Source organism: Xenopus laevis, chromosome 7S (genome assembly GCF_017654675.1).
Source record: "Xenopus laevis strain J_2021 chromosome 7S, Xenopus_laevis_v10.1, whole genome shotgun sequence".
Taxonomy (NCBI): domain Eukaryota; kingdom Metazoa; phylum Chordata; class Amphibia; order Anura; family Pipidae; genus Xenopus; species Xenopus laevis.
The window spans coordinates 22906130-22931764 of NC_054384.1; the positions used below are offsets into that span (position 1 = coordinate 22906130).

Consider the following 25635-nt stretch of genomic DNA (forward strand, 5'->3'; position numbering starts at 1 on the left):
TAAACTCTGTGTGCAACACTAGCGTTATACTGAGAAATTCATTTCCTGGTACCCAGGTATTTCTAGTTGCTTTCAGGCAAACATACATTATTGACTTATTAACATTTATTACAATACTGCTTGGAAAGCCTGTGGCTGATTTAAGAGATAAGGAAGCTTAGCTGAAGCAAAGTAAACAGTTACAATGAACTTTTATATGTTAATGAAACCTTAGTGACTGTAAAAAAAAAAAACACCATTAAAGCCTGTGTAAAAAAACACATGGTACTATAAATAAAAAAGGATCATTCATGTGATGACAGTTTCACTTGCATGTCTGTTTTTTTTTTTGTTTGTTTGACATATTGCACCTTATATTCTCTATTGTCTTCTAGCTCTTTGACTACATGGGAATTAAAGGTGCCCCTTTACCACTGGGTTTCATATTCTCCTTTCCTTGCAAGCAAGATTGAATTGATAAGGTAATGGCACCACGTTATGCACTGTATCCTCTTCTTGGTACATGTAAATTGATTATCATATTACTGGTATCTGATAATCCCCTACCTATCTAAACCAGCCTCAAGATCTCCTAAACACACCAAAAGACCCCATACTTAAAAAGCTGTTTGATAAGTGGTTGCAAGATATCCCTCATCTCACCCCAGAAGTGTGGAATGTCATCTTAGGACAGGGGCACATGGGCAGATTCGGGGAGATTTAGTCACCTGGCGACTAATCGCCTCTTCTTCGGGGCAATAATCTCCCTGAACTGCCTTCCGCCTGTTATAATGAGAAAGCGCCAGCACCAATGCACTCGCGGCTTTTCAATTTCCGAGCCGCCCAAAGTTTCTTCGGGCAATTCCAGAAATCAAAGCACCGCTAGTGCCATTGCCATGCATCTGTCATGGCTGCTAGGGGACCCAGTGGGGCACTGACTAATAAGCAGTTTCAATTAATGTTTATACAAAATTTCTTCTCAAAGTTGAAGTGATTTTTGCTGTGGGAGCATGGATTGGTTCCCATAGCAAAAAACATTCTATGGTTTTCCTAATCTTTGGAAACAATATTCATCAGTGCCCTTTAATGTTAGCCTTTCCTTCTCCTTTAAGTCTGCAATACCCAGGTCCCTTAAATAAAGTGGGTCTTGAATTTCAGAATCCTTTTTGAATTGCTTAGGGCAGGGACACATGGTCAGATTTGGGGAGATTAGTCGCCCGGCGACAAATCTCCTCTTCTTCATGGCGATCAATCTCCCCAAACTGCCTTCGCCCGCTTTCCTGCTGTCCAGAATGAAAAAAAATATCCAGGGGGATGGCACACGGAGCGATTCGTTTTCCGATGTCGCGTGAAGTTGCCTCACGAGTGCCATCCCGTCAGCGATTTTCATTCTGGACGGCAGGAAAGTGGGGGAAGGCAGTCAGGGGAGATTAGTTGCCCAGAAGAAGAGGATTTTTGTTGCCGGGCGATTTCCCTGAATCTGCCGTGTGTCTCTGCCCTAAAAGGAAACTGTAATGAAAAATGTTTTTAGCATGACAGCAAGATACCTGCTGCCCTGCCCCCAGCAGTCACAGGATTTGCTTCCTTTGTTACTACACCACTGGTTAAAACATTCTACATAAAGTAAATATATTTACAACAGGTTGGTATCAGGTGATGATGTAAATGAAGGCTCCTCTTTCTTTTAGGGACCAGAAGCAATGTCTGTTACATGGAAGAAATGAAAAATATTGAGTTAGTGGATGGAGATGAAGGCAAAATGTGCATCAACACAGAATGGGGTGGTTTTGGAGACAACTGCTCCTGGCTGATATTCAAACAAAATATGATATTGATGTAAATGAAAAATCACTGAACATTTTTTCGAAGTTTCCTTTACAATATGTCCCCCAATGTCTTGGTGGGATGACCCCTACACATTGATGTTTTTTATGTTCAGCTGCTTTTGTCCTGCAAGTACATATGTGTGATATATATCTGCTATGCATATTTACTACAAAACCAGTAAATTTACATGTACACTTCACTTAAAGGGGTGGTTCACCTTTAAGGTAACTTTTATTATGTTATAGAACGGGCAATTGTAAGCAACTTTTCCATTGGTTTTCATTATTTTTTTTTTATAGTTATTTGCCTTTTTCTTCTGACTAAAAAAACAAATGCTCTTTAAGGCTACAAATGTATTTTTATCACTGATCCTTCTATTCAGACCCTCTTATATTCACATTTCAGTCTCTTATTCAAATCAATTCATGGTTGCTAGGGTGATTTGGACCCTTTTAACCAGATTGCTTAAGATGCAAATTGAAGAGCTGCTGAATAAAAAGCTAAATAACTCAAAAACCTTCAATAATAAAAAATGAAAATAAATTGCAAATTGTCTCAGAATATCACTCTCTACATCATACTAACAGTTATCTCAAAGGTGAACAACCCATTTAAAGTCCCCATACACAAGCAGATATAAACTGCCAAAAGATTAAGTCATGAGCTTATTGGGCAGTGTATGGGGCCCTCCGACGGGCTTCCCCAATCGATATCTGGCTCAAAGTCATCCAGATGTCAATCGGCAGGTTTAAAATACCAGTCGGATCTTTGGGGAGAGATCAGCTCATTTGGTGACCTCGTCAAACCCATAAAATTCAATCGCCGGCGGGATGGCACTCGGAGCGCTTCCTTTTCCGAAGACTTCGGAAAACGAAGCGCTCCGAGTGCCATCCCGTCGGCAATTTACATTCTAGCCAGCGGGAAGGCAGTTCAGGGAGATTAGACACCCCGGGCGACTAATCTCCCCGAATCGCAGCGTGTGTCTCTGCCCTTAATGCTTTGTGGTTTCTAATAACCTACCACTAAATCTGACCTTTATAAATAGGCCTCAAAGGAACATAACAGAAAACACCAAGTTTTACTTTAGCCCATAATGATTTTAATATGATTATAAAAAGTTTCATGTAATATAATGTATAGTACAATTACCAGGACATATATGTAAGAAAAACTGCAACATTGACTTTTTGTTTTATTTAGGTCATTAATCTAAGCAGCAAAAAATGCAAAATGCCAAGGACTGTCTATCACAGGTAATCACTGCCACAAACCATAGACATTTGTATAGACATCCATAGTTATGGTGTTACTTCTTGGTGTTCTTAACCTTGGGAAGGTACATAGAGACTATGGCAAGAAATGCATTCCTCCCAAATGTCCTCTTTCTGCGGGATAGTCCCGATTTTAACAGCTCGGGACTATCAAAAACCACAATTGTGGCAAATATAAAACTTGATTAGCGCTTTGTTTATAAAGCTTGAAATTAATCTCAATAATTGCAGGGTTTTTTTTTGCTATTGTGCAAAAAAGCAGATATGGGGTAGAAAAATTAGGAATCAGAAAAAAGTACAGTAAAAATGTTGAAGAAGAGAAAAGAAATTAAGCAAAAGAGGAGAGGATTAAAAAAAGAAACATTGAAGAAGAGTGTCAAAAAGAGAATTGGGGAAAAAAGCAGGGGCTAGATCACTATGGAAGACATAATAGATAGACATAATAGATAATGTAAAAATGGAAATTGAGAACAGAAAACAAAAAAGGAAAAGGCAGTCAAGGTTTGTCTTATTTACTCAACTCTATTTTCTCTTTGGGTATCTGCAGTTGTAAAATGTATTCAACATCTGTGCATTTGGTTAGTTCACACGAGGAAACTTCGGGCGGCTTCGGAAAACGAAGCGCCGCATGTGCTTTAGCGCAGGCGACTTTTCATTATAGCGGATGGGAAGACACGCGGAGGCAGTTCGGGGAGATTGTTGCCCAGAAGAAGAGGCGATTTGTCGCCATGCAACAAAATCCCCCCTGAATCTCCTCTAGAACTAACCCTTTAAGGGCTAAAATGGCAGCGTGGTTTGCAAAGAAAGTGAAGAGCACAAGAAAATAAAAATAAAAGAGAGATATGACAAGGGGGAAGTTAGATGAAAAGAAATTAGTAGAAAGAAGGGCATGCTCTATATAATACTGTATAAAGTATATTTAAATACAGGGCTACCTGTATACAGTTTGGAAAATTACAATGATATATTCACCTAACACACTATTGTGGTAAAATTACAAGTTACTGCAGTTTCAAAATTAAGACATACAAAGGTTTATTTAAAGAAGTCATTCCTAAATCTTTTACATAAATACAAGAGGAGTGCTCAGTCTGCTTTAGAAATACTCGACTTCAACATACACTTCAGAAACAAGAGATACCAATGTAACCTCTCCCACTGTCACTGGTGGACTATTTAGCACATCATTATACAAACACATGGTTGCACTATACTATATACTACTTAAACACTAAATTGACAGATAACAGATAACGATTGGTCAGAACCATTAGAACCCCTACTATGGTCTTGTTCAATGCCTGTAGTAGCTACTTATCCTACATCAAGCCTATATTATGCCTATGACTCTGCAACTGCAAATTGTCCCAAATGTCATCACAAGAAACACATTTTAATCACTTGATATGGGCTTGTTTTAAAATTCATGTATTCTGGAAGGATGTCTGCCAAGTAATTAAAATCTACTTACATATTCCCATGACTCCAAAGTTTTGTGTGTTCTATGTTACTGACATTCTTTCTAGCTTGCTACACCAAATAACATGAATTCGAGAATCCCTCTCTTTTGGCTCACAAAACAATTGCCCTTAAGTGACATACCTGAGCTACAGACCTGGAAGGCCCTGCTTAGCCTTCTAGTTTATATTCCTAGGCGAAACCCAGAGAAATATAAATAAATGTCAGGATACTGGAGGCAAAATGCATAGTTGAGCCTGCATTTAATGTACGATTTCAGTAATGAGACCTGACAAACCTGGTTATTTTTTTGTTTGTATTTATCATTATGTTTATTAAAAACAGTAAATATAAAAATGGGGTACCTACTTCCTTGCATACCCTGGATTAAGCATTCTGAATGACAAGCAGACTAGGCATGTGGCATTATGCACCCATGTGCTGCCCACCTCCTAGCCGCAGAAGCAGCACAGCATGCAGTTCTTTGCTCTGCGGGAACGTAAAAAAGTTTTCCTGTGGGTGCTAATAGTAAATTCCATCAGTTCAAGGCAAAAAATGCAAAAAACTCAAGGGACCACTTATAGCCATGAGTGCAGTTGTGATTGGCTAAGTGTAAATGTGTGTTCCAGTTAGTGAATACACAAAAGATGAACAATTTAAATTATAACAATATGTAAAAATCTTAAACGACTGAATCATACAAATATTACTAGACAAATAAATTTGCTCACACGTGTTATCATTAATAATAAGCATCAACATAATTCAAAGGATATATATGAAAAAATACGTAACAGTTTTTCTTCTTATTGGTTAGTACCTTCACCAAAGTGACTAATAGGCAATATTTTGCCAATAAGATATTTGTCTGGGAAGAAATGCTTTTTGGCTGGTAGAAGTGCCTCTGCACTGGGCATGAATCATGTTGTTACAAAAAGTATTCACTGCAGGCTGAAATTTGGATAATTTGCAAGGTCATTTATTTTATACAAAACCAAAATGCCATTCCAAGCAGATGACTGAAAAGCTGAATTGTTAAAGAATGAAATCTGGCTGTTATATAAGAGCACTTCAAGGCAGTTCACGATACAAAGCAACAAGTTATTTATTAAAAGTAAGAGCAAGAACGTACCAGCTGTGGGGAGATCAACAGGCTCAAGTGTGTCAGATAACAGAAAAGGTAGGTGCTCTTAGCTCTATTGTGTCTCAAAGAGAATTGGAAAGGCCCCATTAGCTAATCATAGTAAAAAGTAATTTGCACATGTTCACAGGGCTATATAGTTCTCTTTTTAGCATGTATAAATGAGGGAAACCCAGTTTACAAAACTCTAGCTGTCATTAAATAAAATTGACAGCCTTTGAGATCTAAGGTGGATATGCGTAAACTATGTTGTAAAAAAATCACAAAATAATATATTCCTTCTATATTTGAAGACAAGTCTGCTTCAAATATTTCATAAAACATTCCATGTCTGCATGTTTGCTTGAGCACATTCATGGCATGGCATCCTTATGACTAAATGTATAACATGATATACTGTAACTGCACCACTGCAAGCAAAGTGCAGCTATAGAAATCAACTTTTTATTCCAAAGCTTTCATGGTAACATAGTTAAAAATACCTGAGCAAAAAGCAAGCGACCCTCTAATTAATTATAGCCTTCATTTCCTGAAAGGTGTCTCTCCCCGTTGCAAATAATGATAGAAACCGTTAACACTAAGGGCTTTGTTTGTTTTTTTATTCAGAGTAAGACACAGTCCGTGGTCAGTGTGGCCATTTCTATTACTACCAGAATTACTATTAATTGCAGCTGGCTGGTGAAATTCTGATTCTTTTTCATTTTTTTGCTCCTGTCTGAGAATTTTCCAGCATGTTACAGCACTTTAAAAATGAGGAGCCAGTATTCTCTGAAGACCATATTAATTCTAATCACATTGTTTTATGTCTAACTGAGAATACAACAGAACATATTGAATATTCTGACCACCCTATCATTAACTTTGATCTAGAGAAAATGTGCAGCTTGACTTTTTTGTTATTAATTATATGGATTTCTGGAGAAACTCATACCTAATCTTTTGGAATAAGACAATTTTCATATTTATTTCATTTATAAATAAGTTTCATTATACTGTACCCCCTGGGCTCTACTTCCTCTATAGTTACACCCCTGTTTTTGTATAGTTGTGGTTTGACCTGAAATTTCAAATGCTTGCTGCCCAGGAGTTAGACAGCAAATTAATTCTGAGCAGGATTTTGTTGTTATTGTGATTACAAAAGCCAAATACAGTTTGTCTTAGGACACCATTCTTTTAAAAAATGCACTAAAATAGATTGAATATAAATATCCCCTTTTAAAATAAATAATATGTTTTGATCACTTTTTACACATTCCATTAAGTAGGAGGAATATATATATATATATATAATTATATTATATGGGTATGCTCTGCTTCTTACATTGTGTTATAGTTGAATACATTTTTTTGCATTTGTATAAAATTATATTAGCATTTCAGTGTTAGCCAAATTAATTGTTTTAATTATTCAAGTTTACATTTTTTTCACAAATCTCTAAAAACTCGAATTTTATAAATTTCTATATAACTTTATAAATGTTATATTTATCGAGTGTAAAAACCACAAGGAACTCGAATACAAAACTGTGCCAAATAAAAGCTGTCAAAGTTCTATAGAAGTCAGTGGGAGCTACTCTGATCCTGTTGGACCATTTTTTCTAGGGATGCAATGAATCCAGGATTCGGTTCAGGATTTGGCCGAATACTTCTGCCTGGCCGAACCAAAACGGAATCCTAATTTGCATATGCAAATTAGGGACGTGAGGGGAAATCATGTGACTTTTTGTCACAAAACAAGGAAGTAAAAAATGTTTTCCCCTTCCCACCCCTAATTTCCATATGTAAATTAGGATTTGGATTCGGTTCGGTAGAAACTTTCACGAAGGATTCGGAGGTTCAGCCAAATCCAAAATAGTGGATTCGGTGCATCCCTAATTTTTTTCTGATAGCAATTGTTGGAAAAACTTGCATTTTTAGAAGTAAATTATTTTCTTCCAGATCGTTAAGCGCTTTTTTAATTTGTGCTTTTTAAATTTGGATCTTTTAATAAATACCATGCTTTTCTTTCAAAAACCTCTAAAACCACTAGAATGAGAATGTTGATAAATATACCACTATACCAATATAGTCCTGTGCGGGTCCAGTTGGGCAGACCAGTGCCCAACCTGCTGGCCCTCAAAAAATCCCCCTTCCTGCTCCCGAAACCTACCCACAGTGCTCCAATTTTAGGCCTGACCCGGCTCGTGAAAACCGCAAGTGACGTCACTGCCGGATGGAAGGAGGATCAACCAGGTTGGGGGAAACAGTTACATTTAACTGCAGGACTCTAACAGGGCAAATGCAACCTGCAATCGGCCTAGTACCCAGGCAGGGCCAAAATCAGGGGACAGCAACCTTGTGGGTATTTATTCCTCAGGTACCCAACCCGATGCAGGACTCCCTAAGTCAGGGGTCCCCAACCTTTTCTACCCGTGAGCAACATTCAGATGTAAAAGGAATTGGGGAGCAACGCAAGCATGAAAAATATTCCTGGGAGTGCTGAATAAGGGCTGTGATTGGACATTTGGTAGCCCTTATATGGACTGGCAGCCTACAGGAGGCTTATTTTGGTAGTGCACCTGTTTTTTATGCAACCAAAACTTGTCTACAAGTCAGTTATTAAAAAATAAGCAGCTGCTTTTAGGCCACAGGGAGCAACATCCAAGGGGTCGGAGAGCAACATGTTGCTCACGAGCCACTGGTTGGGGACCACTGCCCTAAGTAATGATAATACTGGCTGACCTAATGATAGCAAGCACAACTAGTCTGAGGTTTTTCTGGCTATATATAATGATTATAAGCAATGTAGTATTACCTATAGTTATATAGTAAAAAGAAAATCTGGAGAGTCTTTGAAAGTATGTAGTTTTATTATCGCACTACATGTTTCGGACCCAACTGGTCCTTCCTCTGGTGCATGGGTCCGAAACATGTAGTGCGATAATAAAACTACATACTTTCAAAGACTCTCCAGATTTTATTTTTACTATATGATACCGTGGTGGAGATGGCTACTGTGTCTGTTGAAGAGTCTGACTAACGAAGTCAATTGGTGGATTACTGAGGAATAATTTCCAGTTTTCATAGTATTACCTATAGTTAAACTGTTTACTTTGAAACCAATACTTGACCTTTAGTTGAAATTTGTAGCTTGCATTTTATTTATGGAGGCAGACAAAAAGGAATTCCAGCAGCCTCTGTGCACATATGTTACATGCTGACACTTCACAGCAATTTCTCCTGTGACGGAGAAGTCATTAAAAGGGATGTAAATTTACAAAGAAAGTGTGAATATTTTGCTGCTACAGAGTTCAAAGCCAGTGACAGCTTGAACACTGATTCTCTTCTCAATACAGAGCAAGAGAGTTGTTAATTTTTCAAGCTGTAGGAAAGTAGGAGACATTGGCTTATACGTTTGGTAGAGAAAAACAAAGAAAGCATATTGCAAAGTGCCTTACTGTGCCCAAATCATATAGGACTCATTTGATGACAATAGGGCTGGGTGCAAAATCCAAAAAAAAGATGCAAACTGGCATGTTTTTTGCTGGCATGTTGTTGCATTTGGTAGAGCTGTATTTATGAGAGGTGGTTGGAAGGAGGCGTGAAGGCTTCTCATTGCCACCCCTTCTCATTTCCTAACTTGCACATCATTCAGATTAACAAGTAGAAGAGGCAGGTGCATGCTGCAAAGATAAAGGTAAATGGCAGGTAAGCACAGGGCTGCCTGGCTGGCACCTCACGCAGAGTGCAGCAAAGTAGTGGACACAAGTACACTAAAGGGTCATTGGTAAATTACCCCTAATCGTTTCTTTGTGCCCACTATGGGACGGAGGGACCTAACCTCCTGTCTCCATTCAGTGCTGGGGCCCACCAGGGTTACTTCTGTAATTTCGGTGGACCATATTTTAAGAAGCATATTTATTAAGGGTTAACATGGTGAACATGGATTTTTTACCCTTTCTTAACTATGACCCTGAAAATCCAATATAAATGAATAGAAGACTATTGAGCAATCTAATGAACTGTGATGAACTCATCATATTGCTGTATGACTAGTGATTTTCACTGGGTTTCCTATGAGTGTAAATAGTCCCTTCGGGTAATGTCATATGGGGAGATCTTTCTCCCACCTTTAAATTTGCAGTGCCACGTATGTTTTCCCCATCAGTGATTGCCGGTGGTAAACAATTCAGGAATATTGTTGCCCACAGTAGCTCAGCAGTAAACACGGGCAACAAATGTCTCAGTGCGCTATTTTTTTCCTAAAGGAGTTATTTATCAAAATCCGAAAAGTTCTCACTATTTTCTGAAACCCACTCTGAAAATTCCACACGGACTCCCCCATCCCATTTATTAATACATTTTGACCAGAAAAAAACTCGATAACATCGTGAAAAATCAATTTTTCTGATTTGTTGCTGAAAACTGCGACTTTTTTGTATTTGTCGACCGAAACCTCTGACTTTTTCAGATTTGACGCCCGAAACCACAAAATCTTTGGATTATTGAACTAACCCAGCGCAGATCAGGATATTAATGGGACATCTGCCATTGACTTCTACATGAACTAAGCAGGTCTATGTTGGAGTACTTTTTTATTCTGACTTTTAACACGATCGGAGTTTAATAAATCTCGAAACTTTCAAGTTTTTTTTTTTAACGAAAATATGTGTTTTTCCCTTTTAAAAGTCCGACCAGGAAAAAAATCGGACTTCAATAAGTAACCCCTAAGTGATCATCAATAGAGGCTACCACAGGGTTATCCCCACATTACTTAGCTTTAGCCACATTAATGATGGTAAACATTTGTCTGCCAGCTCACATCAAGTCATATCAGCTTCCATAGACACCTCAGTCTGTCTTATGGGTTAATTGGCCCACAATGAAATCTCTCAGCAACGGGCTGCTAATAATACAGTTGATAAGCAGCCAAAACCAGTTAGCATTCCTGCAATGTCACTTATTGCTGTAGGTACATTCAGCTGATGCATTTTAATAGCAATACAACTCATGTTTCTCTGCTTCTTTACTTCTTTCTTTCATTTTCCTATTAAACACATTTATTGATTTTGCAGCGTAGGACGATAAGGTTCCTATTGTCTCTTTTCAGTTGGAGCTTTTGCATGTTATTTATTATGACCAAACTATTGTTTACACCCCTAGCTGTAAGCAATGTGGTGCCAGAAACTTAAAATGTATACTGTTATCAGAATTTCTACCTGTAAAACAGCAAATATTTAAGCCGGCCATAGATGCAAAGATCCGATCGTTCGAATCCTCAAACGATCGGACTTCCCAATCTCACGACCTGTCACTAACCATTCAGATCAAATAAAGTAGTAAAAGAACAGATCAGCCGATGTTCTGCCCCTGACAGCATTCATACGAAAGTTATGTCTGACAAAGCTGGTGACAGTCTTCCACTGTATAATAGATCTTGCTAGACAAATTTCACTTTTTAAGAAAGCGAGCAAAAACCTAGACCTTGGCAGGGGATGTGTTTATAGGTATGTGACTACATATACAGTATGCACTGGGGGTTATTTGGATAGGTTGAAATCTGTTGTTTTTTTTCAATCCAGATTGACTATGTAAGTGGTGGGCAATGATTTTAAAAATTAGTGGTGAGCACAACTTTCCCTTGTTTGTTATCATTAAACACAACAAACCTGTTGTATTTTTTCTAGTATGGTCATACAATCAACCCAGGCTACTGCTTTACGGCCACTTGAATGGAAAATATAAGCCACATGTAAAGTGTTTTACATTCCAAAACTAACGTATAGCAAGGTGATTTCCCAAGGATGACAAAGCTACTTTCATCTTTAAAGGGATACTGTCATGGGAAAAAAAATTTTTTTCAAAATGAATCAGTTAATAGTGCTGCTCCAGCAGAATTCTGCGCTAAAATCCATTTCTCAAAAGAGCAAACAGATTTTTTTATATTCAATTTTGAAATCTGACATGGGGCTAGACATTTTGTCAATTTCCCAGCTGCCCCTGGTCATGTGACTTGTGCCTGCACTTTAGGAGAGAAATGCTTTCTGGCAGGCTGCTGTTCTTCCTTCTCAATGTAACTGAATGTGTCTCAGTGGGACATGGGTTTTTACTATTGAGTGCTGTTCTTAGAACTATCAGGCAGCTGTTATCTTGTGTTAGGGAGCTGCTATCTGGTTACCTTCCCATTGTTCTTTTGTTTGGCTGCTGGGGGGGGAAAGGGAGGGTGATATCACTCCAACTTGCAGTGCAGCAGTAAAGAGTGATTGAAGTTTATCAGAGCACAAGTCACATGACTTGGGGCAGTTTGGAAATTGACAATATGTCTAGACCCATGTCAGATTTCAAAATTTAATATAAAAAAATCTGTTTGCTCTTTTGAGAAATGGATTTCAGTGCAGAATTCTGCTGGAGCAGCACTATTAACTGGTTCATTTTGAAAAATTTTTTTTTTTCCCATGACAGTATCCCTTTAAAGCTCAACAAAGAATTAGTGTAAAAGTGTTGCTGTATCACAACAAGAGTAAAAAATTGTGCCTCTGAAATTGCCCACAGTAGATCCTCATCTTCTTTTCTGCTGATTCACCAAATATGTTCTCTGCTACTGGCTCACAATATACAGTATATACAATATAAATGTTGTGATACAAGGCTGATTAGTAATTAATTCAAATTAACATTACATGGCAGCATAGACGCCAGTGCACACTATTTTGGAATTAAAAATCAGCCCTATAACATCACATTAAACCTCACTTTCTGCTAATGTTTTGATGATTTTTGATGACCCCTAAGCGTAGTTTTTCATCAGCTCCCCAGAGTAATGATGTATGGTCTGGGAATTTCCAAAGGGCACATGAAGTAAAAATTGAAGGGGTCATTTACTTTCCCATGGGTGCAAGCGCAAGAGCCTTCTACCTCAGGTAATGCTGCACTCTGCAACTAGGGCCAGATTGAAAATGCTAAGCATGTGCCATGGGCCTAAACTGTTTTAAAGTGTTTTAATTATATTATAATGTTACGGTTGTGATGTCACATTCATTAATTTTCGACAATAATATTGAAATTGGCTGTAAAGTGCAGCTGCCAATCACACTTGATTATGCACATGTCACTGCTTTGATCTGATTCAAGTCAGCCTGGTGGAAGTATTAGTACTGTTGCAGATCACTCCCAGCACAATAATTTGGTTCGTATTGTGCATGAGCTATTGCAGTTGTCACTAGAAATCATAGTTTCCATGTTGACCTAACCATTGGAAAACACTTGATGCAATGAAATGGGTTCATAATCACAGGGTCCTCAGGTACCACATTAAAGGTATGGGCCATAATTACACTCCATTACTCACTAGTAAAAAAGTTCTTGGTTCAGGCACCGTTTTTCGATTCCTTATGGCTGCAGATTCAGGTGTCTGTGTTACACCTTAAGGTACAATATTCAGGAAAATAGTTAAATCAAACAGCTCCAGGCAGTATTTTAAACTGCAATGTGTTTTTATTAGCAGGGTAGGCACACAACATGTTACGGGCAAGACCCTTTATCAAGTGTGATAAACTTGACTCTTGATGAAGGGCCTTGCCCGAAACATGTAGTGTGCCTACACTGCTAATAAACACATTGCAGTTTAAAAATACTGCCTGGAGCTGTTTGATTCAACTATTTTCCTGAACACTCCATTACTCACTAAACATTTCGATAAGTGTGCATTTGCCTTTAAATGCTTTCATCATAACAACATAACCAAGCATCTGGTTTGTGTATATTAATATGCAAATGAGTGCTAAATGCCATCACACTTAATGAACAGAAAGTAAAGTCTACTTGAAACATATAATTGGTGTGGCATGGTGGTTCAGTGGATAGATTTGCTGATTTCAGGTTAGCATGGAGTTTACATAAGTTTCCTGTGGATGCTATGGGTTCTTCCTACAGTCCATACACACTGGCAGACTAACTGGCATCTGTTAAACTCTACCTCAAAGTGACTGTAAGACTAGAGAATTCCCCTTGAGAAAGGCAAATAGCCAAAACGTCGGGGTAATTCTCCTCTCAGGGAAAGGGCATCCGATTTCTTTATCAAATTGCTGTTTGACCATATTCTGAGTGGTATGTTTTGTATGTATTCACTGGCATGTTTTGGCCTTGACCTATGTATGTGATTTAGCTTTTTTTTTTAAATATATGACTATTTCAAATACTACTTGGTCTTTTTATTTGGAGTGCAGGCCCTTTTTGTTAATGTGACTGTAAGACTAGAGACAGACATATCGGATCTCAGCCTGAGGAGAAATGCAGGTCGGGATCAGCTTCGTCTGTCCTTAACCAAAAGGGGGAATTCGATTAGAAACTACACAGAAGTCAGAAGAATGATATGAATTATCAGACATTCTCTGTAAAAGAGCCATGTAATACATTAGTGCAGTATGTATAAAAGAAGGCAATAGCTATTGGTAATGGTATAATCCATGCAATATTATAATAGATTTTGGGCAGTGTTGAGTATTACAAGAGGCACACCCTGACTCCAAGCAGCCCTGCCTGTTACAGACTCTGTTATTGTTCTTTTGACAAGTGTATTTACCAATGCACCTGGGGCGGTAGTGACTACACTGATGGTGGCCTGAATGCGTGGGGGAGGTGCGCTGTGTAACTACAGCCTGTAAGCATGACTTGGCCAGATTATATTGTGATCTGCAGCTTTCCTGGCATGAGGAATGTATACTTAACTTGAAATATTCAACAGTCCCCGCCGTATGTGTTTAAACAGCGAACATGCAGTGATGTATTTGATACAGGCGATGTCAGAGGCAAAGCAAAAATAAAATAGGTATAAAATAAAAAGTTACATACCCACAGGTGGTTTGTTGTGCACCTGTCTGCAGTCTAACTTCAAATCCATCAGAATTGACGTTTCCAGGTTACTCTTTGATCTATGCTATGCCGTGTGTTTACTGACAACACATGATGCTGCAAAGTCACAGCAGGCAAGGGTTAAATTGCCAGCAGGCTGTGTAAATTGGCAGTTGAATGTGCAGTGCCAGTGGGGCCATTTGTTAAACTGGAGATGTGTTCATTAAAAGTTACCTATAAGTCAGGTCATCATTTTGCCTGCCTTTTCAGCCCAATGAAAAGTAACTGTCTATGTGGCACTTACAGCAGCCCATCTGGCATTTGCAAGAATCCATACATTGCCAGTCCAGGCCTGACTGTAGGATGTGTTTGTGGTGATAAAAGACCTTAGTAAAGGTGATGAACAGATTTTCTGATTCAGAAAAAAAAATGTAATATATGTTGCTTATAGTCAGTTAAGCAATGCAAAGAGAAAGTAGATGATTAAAGAAAATCAAGTATTATCCTTCCGACTGCTGTTTTTTTTTTTTTACATGTTATTAATATTACATTAATATTTGATTGAAGCTCTCTTCACATTGCTTCTAGTATATCTCTCCCCTTAAAATGAAACTTTAATTTATTGTTGACAGCAATATTCTAACAAAACTTGCAGTTAGCCTTAATTTTTTATAGTTTCTTGTAGTTTTTTTTTGTTCTGCAGTACTCAGGCTTGAAATTGCTACAAAAAGTTGTGGCTTATTAACCCTAGCAACCAGGCAGAGGCTTTGAAGATGAATAGGAGTCAAAAAAGAAAGAGAAGCAATACAATTTAGGAATAATGTTAAACCCTCACTGCCGTGTGTTTTGGGTTCCAGGCAGCAGCTTGGAAGCCAGAATGTAAAATGAATAGGAGTCTGAAAAGAAAGATAATTGATAAAACCATAAGAATAATGTTAAACTCTCACTGGAAATGTGTTTTTGGTTGCTGGGGTCAGCAACCCTGATAATCAGACAGCCTTTTCAGTTACAGGCTGAAAATATTTAGAAAAGGAATGCTAATCGTTCAGAAAACATAATGAAGACTATCTGAAAAGTTGCTTAGAACAGGTAGCTCAATGACAAAAAATTACTGATCTTACCATCTTTGTATCTTTCCTATTAACATTGACATTAAATATTATTAGAGATGCACCAAATCCAGGATTAGGTTCGGGATTCGGCCAGGATTCAGCCTTTTTCAGCAGGATTCGGACGAATCTTTCTGCCCGGCCGAACCGAATCCAACCCCTAATTTGCATATGCCTATGCAAATTAGGGGTGAGTAGGGAAATTGCGTGACTTTTTGTCACAAAACAAGGAAGTCAACTTTTTTCCCCTACCCATCCATAATTTGCATATGCAAATTAGGGTTTGGATTCGGTTCGGTATTCGGCCGAATCTTTCAAAGGATTCAGGGGTTCGGCCGAATTCAAAATAGTGGATTTGGTGCATCCCTAAATATTATTTTTACTATTCAGGTCAGTTTCAGTCCCTCCAAAACTTTTGCACCTGTCACCCCAGTGACTACCCTAATCTGGACAGCAGAGCTCCTCTTTACCCTCCTACACATACCAATCTGTGATGGTTGTTATGTAAGTGTATATGGGCACAATACTAAGAATAAAAATGGCATAAATGTGGTACAATATTTTTTTTAGTTCTGTGGTACCGTAGGAAATTATGCCCTTTAGCACTCAGTATTAGTTCACACGAGGAGATTTAGTCGGCCTGGCGACTAATCGCCTCTTCTTCTGGGCGACAATCTCCCCAAACTGCCTTTGCGTGTCTTCCCATCCGCTATAATGAAGAGTCGTCTGCGCTAAAGCACATGCGGCGGTTCATTTTCCGAAGTCGCCCGAAGTTTCCTCGTGAGGCAACTTTGGGCGACTTTGGAAAACGCATCGGCACGTGTGCTTTAGCGCAGGCGACTTTTCATTATAACGGATGGGAAACCACACGTAGGCAGTTCGGGGAGATTGTCGCCCAGAAGAAGAGGCGATTAATCGACTCTTATTCTGGGCGACAATCTCCCCGAACTGCCTACGTGTGTTTTCCCATCCGTTATAGTGAAAATGAAAATCTCCTCGTGTGAACTAACCTTTAGAGGGATGCGGCTCCGGGAATTTACATCTAAATTCAGGGTGAGTTTATGTATAAAGTTCTCAAGTAGGATTAATTAGAAATGAATCGATCAAGAAAAAACATGACTGAATTAAGGGGAGCCATAAACTAATCTGCCTTGCCTTGCACTTACAATCTCCTTTGCCTCAAATATAAAATGATTACAGCAGTGGTAAACACGTCATCGTATCTTCTACTTCTTGCATGCCTGCAACGTGGTTAAATTTGAAAAGATTGTCAGCTCTGTGGGCACCTGCATAGGGAGCATCCATTTTGGGAAAAGGGTGGGGCACATTATGTTTTAATTGTGGTTAAACTGCAATGAATCCATGACAGACCCCTTTCTATCCCCTCCTTTCTGCCACACAGGCAGCAGGTAATGGTTTGGAAGCACCTTGGGTTTTAGTGCACCCTGGCTCCTTCTGCGTCAAGTGCCTCTTTTATTATTTTTATTATATTTATTATTAGCTCTAAGGCAGGTTCTGTAGGTCTCCTTGTGCCTCTTGTACAAAAACACCAGCAGAATGTTTTGTGTCAGACTTGGTGTCCCTGTACGAGCTGGCAGTCGGCTGTGTGACAGACTAGGAATGTGGCTGTTGCTGCTGTGGAGAGACATTTGGTACATTAGGAGGAAGTGATGAGGTGGGACCATCACGACATTGGCAGTTCCATAATACGTGCTGAACGTGAAACTGAGAGCCGCCGAGACACCTCAAATAAACCAGCCCACTTCCTTCCAAGGGGGTTACTAGCAATTAGCCGGCGCCCTTCCCTGCACACTAAGTCCTGACCTCTATTTTTTTAGGAGTCCTGTGCACAAACCACCCCCGCACTTCATTCGTACAGCCCACCCAGCCCCCTAGAGCTGGAATATCCACCCGCACATCCCACACCCTCGCTCCTTCCGAGCCGCATCACATCTTGCACCCCCCCTTAATCAACTCTCCTCTTCCTCCAAGTACTGCAGGGCTCGCGAGTTGCAGCCAATCACAGGGCAGAAAGGGGGCCGGCTTTAATATGTCACTGTTCCTGGTAGATGTGCATCTGTGAGTGTGTAGGGCAGAGACAAGGAGAGCGCTTAGTGCTCAGATCAAGGGGCTGCTGCTGCTGTATAACTGGGCGCAAGCACATTGAGTTCCTCTGCCAGTCTATAGGCGCCTCTGAGCTTTGCCGACAGGATGATTGCTGCCCAGCTGCTGGCCTATTACTTTACAGAACTTAAAGATGATCAACTCAAGAAGGTGAGTGGCCAATGATGCGTCTGTGTTCTGGCTCGCTGCTGGGGAGCAGTGGAATCCTATGTAAGGATCATATACCAAGCCAGGGCCATTTTGCAGGGAAAAGCCAGGAGTCGGCGTAATATGCCTGTGTCTTGGGATTAGTGTGAGGAGGAGGCTACTGCTGTGCCACAGGAAATAACGATGCGAGGGGAATTGAGCAGGAAGCTTGGGGAAGGGTAGGACCGTCTGCAGTGTCCTTGAGAGCAGGATGCGCTGACATTTCTCCTCTGTGACTGTCAGTCTGGGGCTCTAGGCCTCGCACCGGATCTCTGCCAGCCTGCCACTATAATACCTGCCACTATAATACCTGCCACTATAATGCCTTCTATAATACCAGCCACTATAATACCTGCCACTATAATGCCTTCTATAATACCAGCCACTATAATACCAGCCACTATAATACCTGCCACTATAATACCTGCCACTATAATGCCTTCTATAATACCTGCCACTATAATGCCTTCTATAATACCAGCCACTATAATACCTGCCACTATAATACCTGCCACTATAATACCTGCCACTATACCTGCCACTATAATACCTGCCACTATAATACTTGCCACTATAATGCCTTCTATAATACCAGCCACTATAATACCTGCCACTATAATACCTGCCACTATAATGCCTTCTATAATACCTGCCACTATAATACCTGCCACTATAATACCTGCCACTATACCTGCCACTATAATACCTGCCACTATAATACCTGCCACTATAATGCCTTCTATAATACCAGCCACTATAATACCTGCCACTATAATACCTGCCACTATAATGCCTTCTATAATACCTGCCACTATAATACCTGCCACTATAATACCTGCCACTATACCTGCCACTATAATACCTGCCACTATAATACCTGCCACTATAATGCCTTCTATAATACCAGCCACTATAATACCTGCCACTATAATGCCTTCTATAATACCTGCCACTATAATACCTGCCACTATACCTGCCACTATAATACCTGCCACTATAATGCCTTCTATAATACCTGCTTCTATAATACCTGCCACTATAATACCTTCTATAATACCTGCACCTATAATACCTGCTATAATACCTGCCACTATAATACCTACATCTATAATACATGCACCTATAATACCTGCCACTATAATACCTGCTTCTATAATACCTGCTACTATAATGCCTGCTACTATAATGCCTGCTACTATAATGCCTGCTACTATAATGCCTGCTGCATCACTGGCTTACTGTCAGGGCAATGCCACTCACCCACAGACTCCCATCTACACCACAATGCTGCCTAGATATGCCCCTCACCTAATATATATATATCGCTATATACTGCCCATACTCGTCTGTCAGTGCTCATTCAATAAACTCCACGTATGCTCACATTGTGCTGATGTTTTACTCTATTATTGTCATTCATCCCAAATAGAGAATATAAACCTCCTAGCATGTGTTCTCTATCTCTCGCAAAATACGTGTCAGCTTGGTGTCCAAGGGGCTGCTTTACTAACTGAACCAATGCAGTAACCCATACCAACCAGACTTTATTGGTCTTTCCCTTTTCAAGTAATTGGAGCAAATAACCACATAGCTATTGGGGGTTACTGCTCGCAATCTCGCACGCCAGTTAATGTTTAGCATATTATCATTGTAAGTTATTGCCATTGGGCCTATACAGACTCAGACAGGGGGATGCTTTCTCTGTCGGTTATACTATCATCTGTCCCTCTATCTATTATATATCTATCATCTATCTATTTATCTTACTATATTTATATCTCATATCTAAGCTGTCACAATGGCAATGCATTAGAGCCTTTTCAAAGCTAAAATACTGTGTGAGTGGTGCTGTCTGACTTACCTTCTGTTCATAATGAAAGGTTAACGTTTGAGCTCAGGCCCTGAGTACTGTACCATATTCACTTGCACACTGCCTGCCTTTCACTAGCAGTTATTCCTACTAATCCTCATCTTCCTCTGTTCAGTAGAATAGTAAGGATTTAAATTTAAGGGTACACCTTGCTGTCATTGCCTGCAGAGCAGATGGTAGGGCTGCTGACAATTCGCTCTGACTGCCACTTCAGCATCCCCATCCCTAGTTGGCCATTATGTACTGCTACCCAGATGCTGGCTTAACTGCATCCCTTGAATATGAAGCACTTAAGGCATGTGACCTCCATTGCTACGTGTGTCTGTCTTGTGTCACTTCCTCAGGGGAGGGCTGACCTTTCTGACAGACATAAATATAACCTATGTTCAATGGCACATATGGTTATATATATTATTAGTAGTAATAGTATTATGATTATTATTATTAATAGTATAGGTATGGGATACGTTATCCAGAAAATAATTTATAAAGCCCATCAGGTTTAAAGGATTCCATTGCAAGGGAATATGTTAAATTGTTGTGCATGTAATATTAGTAAATTTCGGGAAAGTGACAGAGATTTGCCTGTGGCAGTATTAAAGGATGGTGCATTATTATATCTGTCTCTGATAATGTGCATTGTTCATATCAATAGTTCATATAAGTTATTAGATATTTTACTTCATGTGCTGATTTTTAACTGGTAGAAGTTGTTTTCTTTGGCCTCTGTGCTTTCAGCTGTGGTACAACTAGCCCAGGGCCGGACCGGCCATCTTTGGGTTCTGGCAAATACCAGAGGTGCTGCTGTAAGATGCCATAGACAGTCATTGTTGATTGGGATTGTGTGGGGCTGTTTGGGCATCTTATCATGCCAGGGCCTATTTTGAATCCCAGTCCAGACCTGAACAAACCAGTAAATATCCACCAGTCCCGGCATACACAGAAACAGTAAACAGCAATATTAAATAATTTACATATCTCATTTCCAGGAAGTCTTTGTTCTTTGTTCAATGTGTGTGTTACATAAGACTTACTCCGGTGTGTTGGGCCTTCCATACATGTTATGCTTACGTATTGCAAGAAACACTTGGTTAACAGGAGCATTGAAATAATTCTGTGCTTCCAGTAGAAAAAATAATGGTTGATCCCAATGTTATTAATAGGGAAAAAGTATAAATATATAGGAAAGCCGGTATTTTTTTTCCAGTAAAGGTGGCAACTCTAGCTTCCAGACAGTTTTACAAAGAGGATCAAGGAAACATAATAGCAACAGAAAGGCTAGAGCATTACCATGTTTCTAACATACAGGGTCAATCCCTTTCTTTTGCAATTGTGATCCTTAACCCTCTTTTTAAAACTGCCCACTTACCCTGGTTACCAAGTTTACAAATTATCAGTATAATTGTGATTTTAACCCTTATATAGGTGACTGTTGAGGTCCTAGGTTTGATTCCAGCCAGGACACTGCCTGCAAGGAGTTTATACTGTTCTGTTCATGCTATTGGGTATTCTCCAGACACGAAAGTTTCGTAACCCTTTCCAAAAACATACATGTAGGTTAATAGGCCCCTAATAAAATTGACCATATATGATGGGGGCCCTTAAATTGCAAGCTCCAATGAGGTGTGACGTGAATGATGTAGTATGTGATTGGAGACTATAGGGCTTATTTATTAAGGGAAACCTCAGTCGGTATGGTATGCAAAGCAAATTGGCACCATTTATTGATAGTATTATTTATCATGTAGACTATTGAAGATAGCCTGTCTATATTTTGAATATTTCCAGATAATAGATCCCTTCCCATATGTTATTAATATATGACAGAGTAGTAAGAACCAAAATATATCATAGTACTGGTCCTCTATTTTCTAGAATAGGACTGTGCAACTAGAGTCAAAGAAGCTTAGGCTTTCCCCCACAAGAGATTTTGATAGCACTCGTCATGCCTAGAGCTTCATAACCGAAAAGTGGAAGTGTCTGGTCAGCATTACGTGTCTTAACTTTACTGAAGGCTGCATGTGCATGATCAACCACAAAGAACATTTAGAAAATTTACACTTCTCACTGTATATTACTGACAGAGGGAAAGTCTCCAATTATTGTATTTTTTAGAAACTGTGCCTGTTAATGGACATCACAGTGTTATGTGGCTCATGCGAAAGTGAATTTCATTGAATTCTGAAACGTTGTTATTTTAGCTGTAAATAAAGATGTCTGTTGATAAACTTACTAATGTATTGAATAAAAAGTCTAATATGCAGTTAAATGTTTCAAAAAGAGCCCCTTCTGGTACCACGCTCCTCTGCTGCTCGGTGCTGGAATTTTTCACTGCCACTTTTGGTTAAGCAGTTTATTATAATCACACTTCTGCTGTGTCCTGGGGGCTCATATACATATAGGAGCCTTGGGAGGTGGTTAAAGTGGACCTGTCACCCAGACACAAAAAGCTGTATAATAAAAGTCCTTTTCAAATTAAACATGAAATCCAATTTTTAAATTTTATTAAAGCATTCATAGCTGTTATACGCTCAATTAAAAATCTCAGCTGTCAATCAAATATTGTCTGCCCCTCCTCTATGCCTTATGCATAGAGAGGGGGCAGACAAATACTTTCACTTTCCATTCAGCACTTCATAGATGTCACTGCTTTCCACACATTCCCCCATTATCTTCACTGTTTAATTGTGTAGCCAGGGCATGGGGATGGACATCAGGTCCCCCATTCTGGTGCACAAACAAGATTCTGAGATGATGCAAGGCTTGTCTTAATAACACTGTCCACAAAATGGCACCTGCCTGCTTGCTATAATTATGAATGCCCAGACTAAAGGAAACAAGATTTAAATCATTTATATAGTGTAATTAAAGTTCATTTTGCTTGACTAATGTGATAAAATAGGATTGTAAAAAATTTGTTTGGGTGACGGGTCCCCTTTAACAGTCTTATTCTGACTGTAGCCCACTATGTTATAGTGACTTCCGAGATGTGAAATCCTTTTGACCTTGCAAAGGTCACTTTATTTCCTTATGTCTCTGTATACCAGAATGGCTCCACTGATTGAAGATCTTTTCCATAGTAGATCTTTATATAATACTGGTTGGCCTCAGACAGTAGGGGGCCCATTTACTTAGCTCGAGTGAAATTGCATAACACTCAAGTGTGCAACATTCTCAGATATTCTCAAAATCCCATAATGCATCCGTTTAGATCTGCGCAGTGTTATTGAGTCCTTTATCGAAACAAAATACAAGGGAAGCAATGAGCTGTAGCCTGTGTGTTTGTTTTGTGATACTGTACTCTCATACATTATGTATACAGTAGCATAACGCAGACTTTACTGTATCTGCGGCTAGGAAAATGTCATTGATTTATTTTAGCATTTTTAGCAGGAGTACGGGAGTACAGTAATATGATTTCTGACATAGCATAAAGATGCCACGACTGTCTTACTCAGTACAGAAAGGATATTCCTGTGAATGATTAATGAGACATTTCATTTGAAACCTGTTTTACATTGTTTATCATCATTAAACTCCTGGGATTCATTCTTATTGGAATTTATGGATGGTATTGCTTTTATCTCAGCAGAGGAAACAGTATGGTAGATCTTATTAGATATCCCATTAATCTATGTTCATACATAACAATCTCAATTTATAAAATACTTGTTTCTTAGCAACTTGCCATTATGCACTAATTACACATCTCCAAAGGTTCTAACGCTATTTGTAAATGCAATTGCTACTAAAAGCATTATCTGCATTATTGATTCTGACTCCTTAAAAAATGTTGCTAGGCAGCTGATTAACAGACCTGGAGGAGAACAGAAAGGGATGCTAAAATACTGCTTTGAGGAATAATTACATTTTCAAATAACTGTAAAACCACAGAAAATGTTGACTTTACTTTTATTGCAAAGTTTGTTAGAGTTACATTTTCTTTCATTGTGCAAAATGCAGATATAGTTGATTTAGAGACCCGTTAATGTACTTTGTTAGAAAACATCTGCAAATTCGTTCTGTTTTTTTCTCCAGGTTCAACTGTGTTTTAGCAGGAGTGATATGTAGCTGAGAGAACATGCCGCTGGGCACTTGCACAACATCCTAATGGCACCTTCTCAGGCATTTTCCCTTTATTCACTGTCATCATTTTGGGTGGGTAAAACACCCCATAGTCGCTCCAATCATGGAGGGGACTCATCAAAATGACATATAAAATAATTTATGAACAAAATTATTCTTAAATATTATGCCTTCGTACATTAGCGTCATGCAAATACAATCCACTAATTATGGAAATATCATGTAATACATCAGGTTCTTCTCTAGATACCTTTATAATCAGACATGGGTCACTATTACATTGGTTGTTCACCTTTAAATTAACTTTTAGCATAATGTAGATAGTGATGTTCTGAGACAATTTGCAGTTGGTTTTCATTTTTTATTATTTGTGGTTTTTGAGTTACTTCGATTTGTATTAAGCAGCTCCCCAGTGTGCAATTTCAGAAATCTAGTTGCTAGGGTCCAAATTACCCTAGCAGCCATGCACTGGTTTGAATAAGAGACTGGAATATGAAAATGAGAGGGCCTGCACAGGAAAAATGAGTAATAAAAAGAAGAAATAACCATAAATCTGTAGTCTTACAGAGCATTTGTTTTTAGATGGGCTCAGCGACCCCCATTCGAAAGCTAGAAAGGATCAGAAGAAAAAGGCAAATAACTCAAAAAGTATAACATATAAATAATGAAGACCAATTTCAAAGTAGCTAGGAATTGGACATTCTATAACATACAATAAGTTACCTCAAAGGTGAACCACCCCTTTAAGTTAAATTAACCTTCTTCAGAAACAAAGATGGGATTTTTAAAATGGAACACTTTTTAATTTCGGGACAGCGCATGTGCAGTAAGGTGAAAAAGCCAAACAGTAAGGGCAAGGCCAGACGAAGCGTTTTTGCAGCGTTTTTACGTTGCGTTTTTAAAAAAGAACAGCCAGGCGTAAATACGCATAAACTGCACTACCACTGAAACTAATTGAAAACGCACTATGGCAATTCACACAGGGCGCTTGCAAGCTGAAATCCGCCACAGGACACCAGTATTGGCATTTTTTTAGCAGAAACGCCAGTACGTCAAGAAACTAACAAATAGACTCTATGGGATCTGCACGTTTGAAACCACACTTTGCGTAAATACGCAGCGTATTTTAAATATGGCGTCCAAATTCTCAATGAGAACAATGAGAAGTGCATGTTAGGAAAAGAATCCTACGTGCTGAAATACACATGAAAAACGCATGTTGACGGTCACATGTGGTTTTAGTGGGGGAATTAACGCCTGGCTGTTTTTTTTTTTAAAAACGCAACGTAAAAACACCGCAAAAACGCCACGTTTGGCCTAAGCATAAACCCAACCTTTTCACTCTATTGCAAATGCACAAGCCCAGGGCTGTTGAAAAACAAAGAAACAAATATAGGCGCTGGCTCCTTGGTGTTGCATTTTGGAGCCATCTCACTAGAGCTGATAGCTATAAATAGAAAACCTCATAGACAAATAACTTCAATTGACAAGTACATTCACTCACTTGTCAGTCAGATCTAGGATGAAGCTGTACTTCAATAATGCCATGGTGTATTGTTTATGGGTCAGATTAGTGCAATCTGGCCATTTATGGCTATTGCTTACAATGAAATATGTAGGCAAGTTGGCTGGAAACTGGACGGTTTTACTGCATTCCATGAATGGTACAACTCACTCTCATCCTGACTGTGCATTGCTAAAGCTGTTCTATCTGGGACTACAGGTATAGGATCTGTTATCCAGAAACCCATTATC

The 25635-nt window shown here is 39.1% G+C and overlaps 1 protein-coding gene across 2 annotated transcripts in view; it reads left to right on the top strand.

Annotated features, from left to right (window-relative positions):
* Nucleotides 1-5659: 5659 nt before the first annotated feature.
* LOC108697444 (hexokinase-1) overlaps nt 5660-25635 on the top strand; it is a 56903-nt gene continuing 36927 nt past the window's right edge. The window contains exon 1 of one of the 2 annotated variants that reach the window (XM_041570995.1): nt 5660-5715. Coding sequence is in view for 1 of the 2 variants with exons in the window: in XM_018227476.2 (XP_018082965.1) it covers nt 17826-17888 (63 nt within the window). In the remaining variant the exon portion in view is untranslated. Of the gene's footprint in view, nt 5716-17653; nt 17889-25635 lie in introns of those variants that run through there. The other variant, XM_018227476.2, reaches the window with a different exon arrangement.